Below are 13,435 nucleotides of genomic sequence, written 5' to 3'. Positions count from 1 at the left end.
CCCTCGCTCGGCAATCTGCTAGCCACCCCTGATTGCGTTCGGCGCTCGCCTGCCTGCCCTTGCGCCTGCGTACTACGGTTCCTACCCGTCGCTGCGGCCGGGATCGGGAAGTGTCAAGCGGGAGCTGGGTTCCCCTACCTGCGCTCCTGCCACCGCTGATCCCGGACCCCCTAGCCAGGCCCGGGCTCAGCCGCCATGACGAACGGTGAGAGCCAACGCCCCGAGTGGAGGAAGTGAGGGGAGGACGAGGGGCAACGTGGCGGGCGGAGCCGGGACTGACGTGGCCGTTCTCCCCGCCCCCTCCCCGCTCAGCCCTCTTGGCCTCTTTGGGTGCCCTGACCTCTGGCCTCTAGATCCCTCCACGGTTCCCCGGTGCGGTTACCATCTAGGGCCCCAGCGCCTCTCGTGGCCGCACCCCGCGTCCTCCCTCCCTCCCCTGTGCTTTCCCTGCCCCCCTTCCTAGCCTCCGGGAATGGCCACTCCGGTTGAACGATTGCTTTACCTGCTAACGTTCAGCACCGGGGAAAAGAGAGGATTTTCCTCCCAGCCCCCTACGTTCTCGTACTTTCTGAGAGTAGGCTCGTTAGGAGGCCAAGAAATCACAAAGGATCTCAGGCCCCACACTTTTGAGGGGTGAATGTAGAGCCTAAAAAAAGTGTCTTCTTTTGCAAAAAGTGTTCTGTTTGGGTGATTGCATCTGGAGACCCGAGCCTGTGTTGGGTAGGTACTGCCTCTTCTGAACGATGTGCCGTTGCCTCCCTGTTTATCTGACCTAATTTCCCAAACAGTTTGTGTAGGAGATCTCTGAATTCCAGGGAAGGGCAGGAGGCGGGGCTTTTGCAGTCTGTAGAGTCAGCCTTGCAGGAAAGGAGAGAGCCTCTGAGGGGCTCAGGAACGCATTTCTCAAAAGCACCGGAGACTCACATTTCACCTCCCTGTGAGCTTTGGCATTGCCTGCAAAACCTTATGGGAGGAGGAGACTAGCACGTGAAGGTATCATTCTCCATAAAGACTTCGTGTGTTAACTTACTCAACTCTTGTGTGACTCCTCGGTGAGAGACTTAGGAAGGAGGCGGGGAGATGGAGCGGGCAGAGCTGGCAGCAGCTGTCAATTACCCTCTTGGAGCTTCCGGGCCGTCAGAGATCTGGGGTTACTGGGCACAGGAGAAGGGACATCACCCAGAGCAGAAATCATCCGAGCCAGGAAATAAGGGAGCGGTCTGACACATAATTACCCTCCCCTTTTGTGGTTTGATATCTTTTTTTCTTTTTGCAGTTAGGTCAGTGGTCGGCAAACTCATTAGTCAACAGCGCCAAATAGCAACAGTACAACGATTGAAATTTCTTTTGAGAGCCAAATTTTTTAAATTTAAACTATATAGGTAGGTACATTGTTATTAACTTAATTAGGGTACTCCTGCTGATACCGGTTTGGCTCAGTGGATAGAGTGTCAGCCTGCGGACTGAAAGGTCCCAGGTTCGATTCTGGTCAAGGGCATGTACCTGGGTTGCGGGCCCATCCCCAGTAGGAGATGTGCAGGAGGCAGCTGATCGATGTTTCTCGCTCATCGATGTTTCTAGCTCTCTATCTCTCTCCCTTCCTCTCTGTAAAAAATCAATAAAATATATTTTTAAAAAAATTAGGGTACTCCTAACGTCCTCAATCTGATTGAGGTATATTCGCTGAGGTCGACCCCTTCCAACTCTCCCATCCACACTGGTCTTGTATACTTGTTTCAGATAGACAAGTGTGGATGGGAGAGTTGGAAGGGGTCGACCTCAGCGAACCGTACCTCAAAACAATGTACCTTCCCCGGCCCGCCTGCCCACCTGTGCTGCCACCAACCGACCGACCTACCAACACCCCCCACTTCTAACGCCACTTCTTCAAAATAGACTCGCCCAGGCCGAAAACCGACTTCTGTGCATGGGCCACGAAGTTTCAGTCGCACTGTACGTGCATGCCCGCACGTGGTATTTTGTGGAAGAGCCACACTCAAGGGACCAAAGAGCCGCATGTGACTCGCGAGCCACGGTTTGCCAACCACTGAGTTAGGTGATTTATTGTCCATGTACAAGAAATCGCTAAGTTTACATAGAATTGTTCAAAGGTCCCCCCACAATTGTTCGACTATGTTGAAATGTCGCAGCCTCAGAAAGATATATATATATATATATATCTTTTTTTTAAATATATTTTATTGATTTTTTACAGAGAGGAAGGGAGAGGAATAGAGAGTTAGAAACATCGATGAGAGAGAAATATCAGTTGCCTCCTGCACACCCCCTACCGGGGATGTGCCTGCAAGCAAGGTACATGCCCTTGACCGGAATCGAACCTGGGACCCTTCAGTCCGCAGGCCGGCGCTCTATCCACTGAGCCAAACCAGTCAGGGCTATATATATATCTTTTACAAGAATCTTGCTGTCCTGGCAGAAGAGGATCATGCACAAAGTGTACGATAAACATAGGAAAGCTGTAGTCATATGGATTCTAACTCTTGCAATTTCCCGTAAGCTTCACTTTTTTTTGACCTTTAAATTCTTTATTAGTTAAGGAATTACAAATGTGTCCTCATTCCGCCCCATTAACCCCCCCCCCCTCATGCTCCCATCCCCCTGTTGTCCATGTCCATTGGTTTGGCTTATATGCATGCATACAAGTCCTTTGGTTGATCTCTTCCCCTTACCCCCTCCCTCCCCTACTTTCCCTCTGGGAATTAATAGCCTGATTGCCGTTTCTCTGTCTTTGGATCTGCCCCTGTTCATCAGTCTATGTTGTTCTCTAAGCTTCACTTTTCGCCTGACCGTTTTCTCCAACAGATGCAGGTCTCAGAGACTCGGCTAAATATCTCGCTGTTCTTTATCACATGAGCGATTTGTAATAGGAATATGTTTAATTCTCTGAACGGAGGCTCCGAGGATTTTAGCGCTCTCTCAGCCTCTTGCCAGCTCTGGCCAACCCGGGGAGGCGGCGTCTACATGAACTGTCGCCCTTTCCTCAGGATTTCTAGTTCTTAAAAGGGGAGGGCGGGGCGGGGCACCGTAAAATTGTCGTAAGGGGGATGCCTGCAAGCAGCCTTTGGGAACAGGCAGCTAACATTGCTCGTCCCAGGACCTGGCTCCCTCGTGTCAAGGGTTGGCACTGTTGGGGTTGTCACCTCGATAGTATATCACTCCGTGCTCCTTGGAGTTCTTTGTGCAGCGGGACCACCTGCCCCAAAGTGACGAGCACCAACGGTTTTCTTTTCTTCCCCTGACAGTGTACTCCCTGGATGGGATTCTGGTGTTCGGTTTGCTCTTTGTGTGCACCTGTGCCTACTTCAAGAAAGTTCCTCGTCTCAAAACCTGGCTGCTATCAGAGAAGAAGGGAGTGTGGGGTGTGTTTTACAAAGGTGAGCGCCTATCTGCCCAGGATGGGGGGACTGCCGTCTCTGGACAGTGGGGTGCAGCAAAGGTTGGCTAGTATCGTATTTCATTCCACTTTTACATGATTGTTGATTTTAGCGTCGAGGTAATTTTAATATTCTACACAGAGGAAACGTAGATAAATTAAACAATTTTAGACTGGACTGGAATTGTTGGGAAGACTAGTTTGCCAAGGAAAAGTTTTCCTGAAGTTCTGGGAAGAATGTATTGGAGTCTTTTAAGTTTTGCTTTCATTAACTCAAATGCTTTTTAAAAAAAATTAAAAAAATATTTTTATTGATTTCAAAGAGTAAGGGAGAGGGAGAGAAAGATAGAAACATCATAGATGAGAATCATCAATTGGCTGCCTCCTGCACACCTCCTTCTGGGGATCTAACCTTTAACCCAGGCATGTGCCCTGACCAGGAATTCACCCATGACCTCCTGTTTCATAGGTCGATGCTCAACCACTGAGCCACACTGGCCAGGCTCAAATGCTTTTTTACATTTTATTATGGACACCTTCATCTGGAATCCTAACTACCTAAATATGTTTGCAAAATAGGGCAAAATGTAAACAGACAATATATTCATCTAGAAACTAGGGTAGTACTTAAATACATTCCCAAGTGGATTCTTGAGACCATTGGTAGCTCTCTTCATCTGTGACTAGAAATTTCTAAATATCACCTTGAGCCTGGCTGGTGTGGCTCAGTGATTGAGTGTGGACCTATGAATCAGGAGATCATGGTTCAATTCCCGGTCACGGGCACATGCCTGGTTGCAGGCTCGATCCCCAGTACATGGAGCAGGCTATTGATGATTCTCTCTCATCATTGATGTTTCTCTCTCTTTCTCCCTCTCCCTTCCTTTCTGAAACCAATAAAAATATATTTTGGAGGGAAAAAATATATCACCTTGAAAGTGAGGACTAATATGAAGGACAGGCTGTGATTTCTTTTCTCTTTTTACTTTTGCCTGCTAGCTGCTGTGATTGGAACCAGGCTGCATGCTGCTGTGGCAGTCACCTGCGTCGCCATGGCCTTTTATGTCCTGTTTATAAAATGAATTCCAAAGCATCCATCTCATCAACTGCCAACCAAGGGGACGAGGGTGAAGAACCTGGGGCCTGGACCCAGCGTAGGAGAGAGCAGCTAAAATCATCAAAGTCACCAGGATGACACCACAGCACCTGTCCCTCCCACACGTGGGGAAAACTCATGGTTACAAACATTAGTCATGCTTCAGGGGACTCCAGAAAGCCATTATCCTTACATCAGTCCTCGGCAGACAGCACAAAACGTCCAGATAAATTGCACCCCTGGGTGATAACATTACATACCTCCTGCCTAAAAACCTGTCACCTGTTCTGTTCCTCAGCCCTTGTCAGGATCTTTTCAAATGGAGGCTCATTAGGGAAGGAATAAGCTGTATTCAGATCTCTTGGAAGGAGATAATTTTCAAGACTTGACTTTTTTTTTTTTTTTCCGTTTTGATTTAGATTTGGCAAACTGGAGGAAAGTGGGGGGGACTGGGTAGGAAACAGGAGTTGTACCATGCCAAGAAATGTTTGGGCTTTGGAAATTTATCTTTCATATATCCATCTGGCAGTATAAGAGAACATGGTCCTCACTGCAGAAAGAGAACGTGAAATCACTGTGCTGTGTGCTGGAGAGTGTTGCCAAGATATAATCGGGGCCTCCATAAGACATGGGATTGTCTGTCTGTGGTGAGACCAGAAAGCAGGAACTCACAAGAAATAAGGTTTCGTTCACCAGTATCCCCAAAAGGAGACTTCACCCCAACAAATGGTATATGAAAATGAATCCACTGTCTGTTTTCCTAAAGCCTTTTTATATTTCCTAAATTACTGACTGCTACATGCTGTTACTCAATTTTAAATGCCACCACTAGGGAAAAGAGAAACGACTGAAGAAATAATTATTAATATATTTGCAGCTAGGGTAGAGGAAATATATCTAGTATATTAGTTCATATTACTAGTAAAGCTGTCTAGTATAAATTGATTGTGATGTTAAATGGAAGTTTTATCATGTTATCCAAGATACAAACTTATTCTTTGTTTAAAGCTGGTTTATTATGGCAATTTTTAGTCGATTACTTGTTTTTCTTGGCCAACTCTTAATTTTATTCATAGTAAAACCCTCTTTAGCTGTCCCTTGTAAATCCTGTATTATAAGAACATGAGGAATTCAAATGAGAGAGAGAAGTTGCTGATATTCATAGGCATATTTGAACAATTCACAGAATCCATGAATAAAATGAGGGTGACAACATTTGAAGGGAAGATTTCTCCATTCCCTCCTCGTATCAGCAAAAGGATCCAATGTTTTATTTTTGAAGCCTAGAACTTCTTTATTTTAAAAAAAGTTGGTCTAAAATTGTAAAAAGCAGGCATGGACATAGGTCTACCATGAGATTGGACATAGGTCTACCATGGATTGTCCATGAGAGCAAAACTTGACTGTGGACAAAGTAACGGTGGTTGCCCCTGTGTGACAGTAAGTTGTCTTTTGTCTTTCTCCAAAAGGACAGAAGCTGCTAGGAAGTTTAGGTTCTAACATAGGCAGTTTAGTCTTTGAGGATTTCTCAAAGTACAGAAAGTCATCACGTAAACACTACATGTCGAATCATCTCAGAGTTGTGGCTGTTGTCTCTTCAGGAATTGGTCCACAGGGTAACATTTCAATGATTCATATGTTTTCAGTGGTCATTTCTGAGGGTCTCACATGAAAGAAAGGAAAAGGAAAGAAGAGCTACACCTCGTGGGTGTGAGTTTGGGACCTGTCGGCCACCAGGGGTGTCACTCCCTGGAAATACAAGCTCAGCATGTTTGCACTTGTTACTGTGTAGCTTTAATGACTTTTTTTTCTAATAGGGCTAATGTCTCTAAGCTTTGTGCTTAGAGCTGTTTCAGATTTTAAACTAGCTCCATTTCACTGTTCTAGTTATTCAAACCATTTTTTTACAGCCTCCTGGGTGGGTCATCTTAACTCTTGAATTATAATATTTTGAGATATTTTCATTCCAGAATGTACCAAAAAGTGCACAAAGTGAAGGCAATTTACAGCAAAACAAAACACACAGCTTATTTCATTTGACTTTATATATGCAGATAAGCAGAAACCTGTTTAACTCATTACTTTACTTGATGTGTCATATTTTTTGACTGAAAATTAGTAGAAGTGGTTCCTCTAAGAGGGTCTTTTAGAGGTGGGAGAATGGGGATAGCAGTATCGCCCCAGACTTATACTGGCATCACCATAAATTCTGTATGCCAGGGTGGTGTGAAGTCAGCTTTTTATAGTTGAAATACAATTTTTTATTCACCATTGTCTGCACAAATTCTTGAAAATAAAATTTCTTTCCCTACTGTTTTTGTCCATTTTATTTGTCACATGCTGAATTTAATGAACTTAGTTCCATATTCCCTTGGGTTCTGCCCATAGTATACCTTTTTAAATAAATTAATACCATCATTTGTGCTGACCCCTGTGAATGTATCATATAGTTCAGGATCTATGAGAGCTTTCTCCTTTGGGGGGAGCTGATCTATATACTAGCTTATACTGTATATATCAGCATATATATGAATATATATATATATATATGTAAATTTTGAGGTGTATCAAGTAAGGTAGATTACTCCCCAATACATTTTACATACTACCGCTATTAAAATATAAGTACCATCTGCCCTTACCAGCCATAAACATTCAAATGATATTAGGTTAACCAACCACACACATAGAAAACCCTTGAGCCAACGGGATTCCGACACATACATTGGATGCTTTCCCCTATGTGTTTATCCCAACTGCATGGCAAGGCTGGCAAAAGTATAAACTATAACTTCACAAATCATTTTCTAACAGTGTCCAAAAATCTGATTTGCAGCTCCCCCACTCCACCCTCCCCGCCCCCCCCCCCCCATACCTATTTCATTGAAAAAGGAGAAGAGCCTGGCTGGTGTGGCCCTATGGTCGAGCGTTGACCTATGAACTAGGAGGTCATGGGTTCGATTCCCAGTCAAGGGCACATGCCTAGGGGCTCTGATTGTAAAAGGAACTAATTCTACTCATATAATCGCGTCTGTTTTTCAGTTTACTCATTCTGGAGTTAGAAGGTCTGATGGGTTTTAATGGATATGCAGGTAAACAAAGGTTCAGCAATATGACTGCCACAGCATCAAGCTCTGGGGAGCAAGAGGGCTCTGAGGACAGGGACAGCCTTCCTACCTTCACTCATTTCACAGATCCTGACACCTAATCTAGTCTCACTTTCCCTTTGGTAGATGATGTGAAGGGAGAAGGCACTCCTGGGGAAGCTGATGTTGGTAAAGACCAGGATTTGCCTTCTCCATGGAAAAGGAGTCATTCACCTATTACTGAGATTGAATCGTCTTATATCCAGAAGTTGGGATCAAAGGTCAAAGAAAAACGACAGAAATGAATATAAATATGTAGCTGCACAAAAATCAAAAGAACACAATGACTCAGTATTGTAAGCACTTGTCTCGCCTGTCCCTGCGACATGGCTTCCCCTCCGAGCCGCGAGAGGGCAGCAAAGCGCGCTCTCGGCGAGGGCCTGCGCTCGGTGGTTCCTCCCAGAATCCTCCGAGGCGGGGGAGGGGCAGAGGCGTTTAAAAGGGGGTGCGGACTTCCGCCCCTCACGGGAGGGAGCGCGGCCTGGGGTGCGGGTGCTGTGAGTGGTGCTGCGGTGTCGCGTGGATGGCGCGTGCGGCCGAGTGTGTGTGTGGGTGGATGTGAGCGTGCGTGGGCGTGCTAGGCGAGTGCGTGACACCCCCTACGGCCCTCCCCCCGTCTACACCTTGATCTTATTTGATCGGGTTGTGACCCCAGCCCGCCGGGCCGGCCCGAGATGAAAAGCTCCCCTCCTGCGAAGCCCGCCCCGGGCGCTGTGCAGCGAGGCCCTTGGTGGCGGCTGCGCCGCGGTCCCGGAGCCGATCTGCGGGGCCCGGCGCTCAGAAGTGATGAATTGATCAGATAGACGAGGCCGGGCTTGTCCCGGCCGCTGATTATCGAGGCGATTCTGATCTGAGCCCGGCCCCGGGGCGGCCGCCCGTGGTGTGTGGTGGCGGCGGGCCCGGGCGCTGACGGGAGGGGGAGGATGTCTGAGCTGCCTCCCCGAGGCCCGCTTCGTCACGATGACTGCACACCACCGAGCCTGTTGCCGAGGGGTGCAGGTTTATATGTGCATATATTTATATTTACATATAGCTCCCCAAGAACTTGGAGAACTTACAGCTACGGATTCCAGGGACCCGCCCCAGATTTACTTAACCAGAATATATCCTCACCTGAGGATACTGTTTTAATGATTTGGAGAAAGGGAGAAACATGGATGAGTTGCCTCCTGTACGTGCCCCAACCCAGGGTGGAACCCGCAACCTAAGTATGTGCCCTGACTTGGAATGGAACCTGCGACCTTTCGGCTAGGGGACTATGTTCTGATCAGCTGAGCCACCCGGCCAGGGCTAGAATTCTCTATTTTTTATTTTTTTAATCCTAACGAGGATATTTTCCCCAATTTTTAGAGATGGGAGGGAGAGAGAAAAATATCAATGTGTATACATTGATTGGTTGCCTCCTGCACACACTATGCCTGCAACTGTTTATGTGCTCTTGGACAGAATTGAACCCGGGACCCTCAGTCCAAGGGCCGACACTATCCACTGAGCCAAACTGGGGAGGGCTAAAAGCCTCTATGCACGGATCACAGTAATCAATTTTTCAATGATCAGTATCAACCTGCATGAGGTGACTAACCAGTCACCCTTTCGGCCATTTTCAGCCATTCTAAATAACTGGCCACTTGGCACCACACGATCTCAATAGTGGAAGAGGTGCCCAGCCTGTGTGGCACAGTGGTTGAGCATGGACCCAAGAACCCGGAGGTCAGCTTGGATTCTTGGTCAGAGCACATGCCCCAGTTGCTCAATCCCAGTAGGGGGCGTGCAGGAGTTAGCCCATGGATGATTCATCATGGGTGTTTCTATCCCTCCCTTTCTCTGAAAGCAGTAAAACTATTTTTAAAAATAGTGGAAGAGGGGCTGTGATTGGTGGTATTTTAAGGACCAGGCACTTGAGTATCAGCCTTTTCCTATCTGTTATTCAACAATGCCAAACTTGTGTACCATAGGCTAGGTCTGCCATTTCTTGCCCAATCTAATAGCAGGTTCCTGTGACTTGTGACTTTAGAGACCACGTAAGTGCATCGTTTTTAGGTAGCTTCAAACCCAAGCACCAGATTTTTGAGCCATGTTTATTAGAATTAGGGGCAGATATCAGCACAAACATACAAAGGCAAGGGAACTGATTCCCAGCAAGATTATGGCAGCAGTTAGAGAAAATGGCAAGGAGGCAGGACCAGGGAGATGGAGATCCCCTGCCCTCCATGGAAAAGTAGAGCCCAGCAGATGACTAAATGCAGGAGGTCGGAAATCTGTTAAGTGTGACATCAGCATAAGAATGCTACATAGAGCTACTAAGATGACTGGTTGTAAACTCATTAAGACAATGGGCTCTATCCATTCCTGTTTCCCAAACACAGCTCTGACACAAAGGTTTGCAAGAAATATTGAATGGTGTATCTGTATGGTTGGAATGACTCATTTACAAGAAAGGAATACCCGCCTCCTGCCCCGAACTGGGCTGTTCTAAGTCCTTGCAAATATTCTCAACAAGACTAGTTTCTAGAAGTTGGGAAACTTCCATCTTTTAAGAGTAGTCTAGTGGCAACTCTATGGGTAACAGACACTTCAGGCTTCACCATGTGCAAATGTTTTTAATGAAGGTGGGCAGCAGGCTGTCCCATCGACTAATCAATCCAGGGGCCTGTCAGCATCAGGTGGAGAAGAAGCCACCGTCCGTCTTTCGGGAGTAGCCTCTGTTGGTGGCTGCAGTGTGAGGGGACACTGGAGAAAAGAGGGAGTGGGCTGTGAATGTCAGATCCTTTGTCTTCACTGGGAACCTGTAACCACCCATCCATTTATGGGTGCCAGAGAGAAGGTTCTTAGAACAGCTGGGGAACTGGCATATAGAAGACAGATAGGAGGTAGCTATAGGTCTTCCATTCCCAGGTTTCTGCTGGAAATTTCTGTCCCCTAGATCTAAGGGTGAGTTAGAGACTCGGAAAAGTGGAATTCATTCCATAGTCAGCATGCATGTCCCCTGATCTGTCTGGTATGTGACAACTTAATCACTGCTGTTGCAAGACCCTCAGTTATCCCCCATGTTCCCTCATAGCCAATCACCTCAAGTCCCTGATTCCTGGGTCCATTTAGAACTTGTACCACCATCTGCCCTATTACTCACCTATGGACCCATGGATGCTGTGGATGGACTCCCTCTTAGGGCTGATCCATTGTCTGATGTTAGCTCGGGAGGTGGTGGGCAGTGGTGGGGCAGCGGGTAACTGTTCTCTAGGGGCCTGGATGTTGATGATCCTGGAGGATGGGTACGGAGAAGAATAGGGGAGAATGAAGCCAAGCAGGAGAAAGGTAAGGAGGGAAAGAATTACATGCCACCTCCAAAATAAAGCAGCCAAAGGCCCTTTTTACACTCAGTGGAATTGAGGATTTTGTTTGTTTATACAGATAAAAACAGGAAGTTGTCTGTTCATTTCAGATAATAAAAATACAGAAAAAACAAGTGTTGGTGAGGGTGTGGAGAAAAGGGAACCCTTGTACACTCTTGGTAGGAATGTAGGCTGATACAGCCACTGTGGAAAGCAGTATGGGAGTTACCTCAAAAAGTTAAAAATAGAACTGTCTTATGACCCAACCGTTCCGCTTCTGGGAATTTGTCCGAAGAAACCCAAAACACTAATTCGAAAGAATGCACCCCTATATTCACTGCAGCATTATTTACAATAGCCAAGGTTCGGAAGCAGCCCCTGTCGATCAGTAGACGAATGGATAAAACAGCTATGGTACATTCACACAATGGAATACTACTCGGCCATAAAAAGGAAGAACATTTTATCTTTTTTGGACTGCATGGATGGAGCTGGAGGGCATTATGCTAAGTGAAATAAGACAGTCAGAAAAAGATAAGTACCAGAGGATTTCACGCATATGTGGAACCTAATAAACAAACTGCACTAACAAGCAAAATAAAGACAGACTCAGACTCAGAGAGCAGGCAGATAGCTCTGGTGGGAGTGGTGGTGGTGGTGGTGGTGGTGGTTTGAGAAAAGAAAGGGGATTGAGAAAAAAGAAAACTTCTGGACACGAACAACAGTGCTGTGACTGTGGGAGTGAGGGGGAAGGAAGAAGAGGGCATATGGGGGATAAATGGTGATGGAAAAAGAATAAAGGGAAAGATACAGAAGTTACAGGTACAGATATAAACAATACAGAAATCTGTATACCAATGAGCACCTATTCATAGTTATTTCCCAGGTGGCCTCTACTTTATTTAATTGATGGTATTACCCTTAGGATGGGGAGGCTCTGCCTCCACCACTTACCCACGGCTGTCCTTGGAGGTCTCCTGGTGGATCAGGGCCTCATTTTTGTTCTTGAACGACCCCGTGTGGTGGTTGTACAAGACAGCTAAGCGGAAATCCAGATTGTCCTTTGGAATCTACAGAGGAAGTTAACCCCCGCAGGGTTAATGCACCACCTCTACCCCCAGCTCTAGTCAAGTTCTTTTGGGCTCTACTCTTCCCCAAAGGAGAGAGAACGCCTTTTGGGCCTGGATCCACCAATTCCTTACACACCAACTAGTACATGGTGCCTCTTGTCTCTCATGGTTGGGTCTAAGGAGTAGTGAGCTCTCCCTGTAGATATGGGAATCACTATATTGTCCCCGATTTGGGCTCAATGGACCTTACTTCGTTCATGGTTATATTCAATCTTTGTTTTAATCAGAAGAGTGAGAAGTCCAGTGAGAAAATGATTTGCTTCAGATGTCTGACTAGAGCAGAACCCAAGCCTCTAACTTCCCAGAGACCAGATAAATTGGTATTTAGTTTTCAATTTGGTAGGATCTTGGATTGAGGACAAAAGGAAAGATACTAAAGAAGTCAGGGACAGACTTCCTTCCAAAGAGGATACTGATGAATTCTAATTGGACGTAAAGAGAAATAGTATTTCAATAGCAGGTACCTCAGATTGAAAAAAATAAGAATTCCGCCTAATGGAGGTGATCGTGGGAATTGAGTTGAGCCGATTCCAGGGTTCCTGTTGCTGGTCAAGGTGAGTTGGGTTCTTATATTGCAGCATCTGCAAAAGGAAAACCGCCCGAGGACCTGGTTACCTGGATACAGGTCCTTGCTGCTATGGTAGCTTCAGTGACATCCGCCCCTTCATCCTATTTTAATTGAATCTCAGAGCAACATCGGTAAAGAGAAGAACAATCTCGGGCAAAACGCCCCAGGCTTTTGATCCTCCTAAGTCTTCAATCTTAGAACTGACAGAAAAGGGCCAGGAATAGAGGGTAAGGCGTGGATAGGACAGGGGCAAAGGGTGGGGAACATATAGGAAAGATGGTGAGCGTAGGTTTAGACATCCTGAGTTTGAGGAAAAGGTTAGACATCCTAATGCAATTAACAGGTAGAAAATTGGAAGTGTGCGACTTTTTGGAGAGCTCAGGACTAGTAATTGAGATCTGGGGGTCATCTCCATGCAGCTGTGGTTGAAGCCTGCAAAAGCGAGAGTGGCCAAAAGGGAAAAAGTGGTTCATGAGTGCACAATGCTATAACTGGAGAAGGGAAGAGGCAAGCAGATACGAGAGAACCAGGAGAGTTCAGTGTCTAAGCAGGTGAGAAACGGATTTCAATAGAGAAGGATCATTGTGACTGAAGGGTTGTCAAAGAAAAAGTCCATTGGAGTCCTGGCCAGTGTGGCTCAGTTGGCTGGAGTGTTGTCCTGTACATCAACAAGGTGGAAGGTTCAATCCCAATCAGGAGACAGACATATCCAGGCTTTGGATTTGGTCCCCTGTCAGGGTTCGTGAAGGAGGCATTCAATTGATGTTTC

At 46.4% G+C, this 13,435-nt stretch overlaps 2 protein-coding genes and 1 non-coding gene across 7 annotated transcripts in view; 2 read left to right on the top strand and 1 right to left on the bottom strand.

Moving 5' to 3' along the window:
- The first annotated feature begins 45 nt into the window (after positions 1-45).
- On the top strand, positions 46-6,802 carry TMEM167B (transmembrane protein 167B). 2 transcript variants are annotated; one of them, XM_059674401.1, is made up of 3 exons: positions 46-205; positions 3,264-3,395; positions 4,394-6,802. In XM_059674401.1, exons 1-3 carry the CDS (start codon positions 196-198, stop codon positions 4,474-4,476), a joined length of 225 nt encoding a protein of 74 aa, XP_059530384.1. In that variant the 5' UTR covers positions 46-195; the 3' UTR covers positions 4,477-6,802. The 2 variants fall into 2 exon arrangements, with proteins under 2 accessions (XP_059530384.1, XP_059530385.1); XM_059674402.1 differs by having other exon boundaries at positions 3,264-3,465.
- Positions 6,803-8,096: 1,294 nt separating this feature from the next.
- Positions 8,097-8,490, top strand: LOC132221465 (small Cajal body-specific RNA 2). Its single transcript, XR_009450007.1, has one exon. It is a non-coding gene; the product is annotated as a small Cajal body-specific RNA 2 (non-coding RNA).
- A 1,004-nt stretch (positions 8,491-9,494) lies between these two features.
- CFAP276 (cilia and flagella associated protein 276) overlaps positions 9,495-13,435 on the bottom strand; it is a 45,243-nt gene continuing 41,302 nt past the window's right edge. For all 4 annotated transcript variants that reach the window (XM_059673845.1, XM_059673848.1, XM_059673846.1 and 1 more), the window contains 4 exons: positions 12,563-12,679; positions 11,923-12,038; positions 10,767-10,897; positions 9,495-10,366 (listed from right to left, as the gene is read on the bottom strand). In XM_059673845.1, coding sequence (XP_059529828.1) covers positions 10,296-10,366; positions 10,767-10,897; positions 11,923-12,038; positions 12,563-12,679 — 435 coding nt within the window. In that variant the 3' untranslated portion in view covers positions 9,495-10,295. The remainder of the gene's footprint in view (positions 10,367-10,766; positions 10,898-11,922; positions 12,039-12,562; positions 12,680-13,435) is intronic.

The sequence above is a fragment of the Myotis daubentonii genome, chromosome 18 (assembly GCF_963259705.1).
Source record: "Myotis daubentonii chromosome 18, mMyoDau2.1, whole genome shotgun sequence".
NCBI classification, from domain to species: domain Eukaryota; kingdom Metazoa; phylum Chordata; class Mammalia; order Chiroptera; family Vespertilionidae; genus Myotis; species Myotis daubentonii.
The sequence above is the reverse complement of the archived record's forward strand: the minus strand, read 5'-3'. Positions and strand labels throughout refer to the sequence as shown.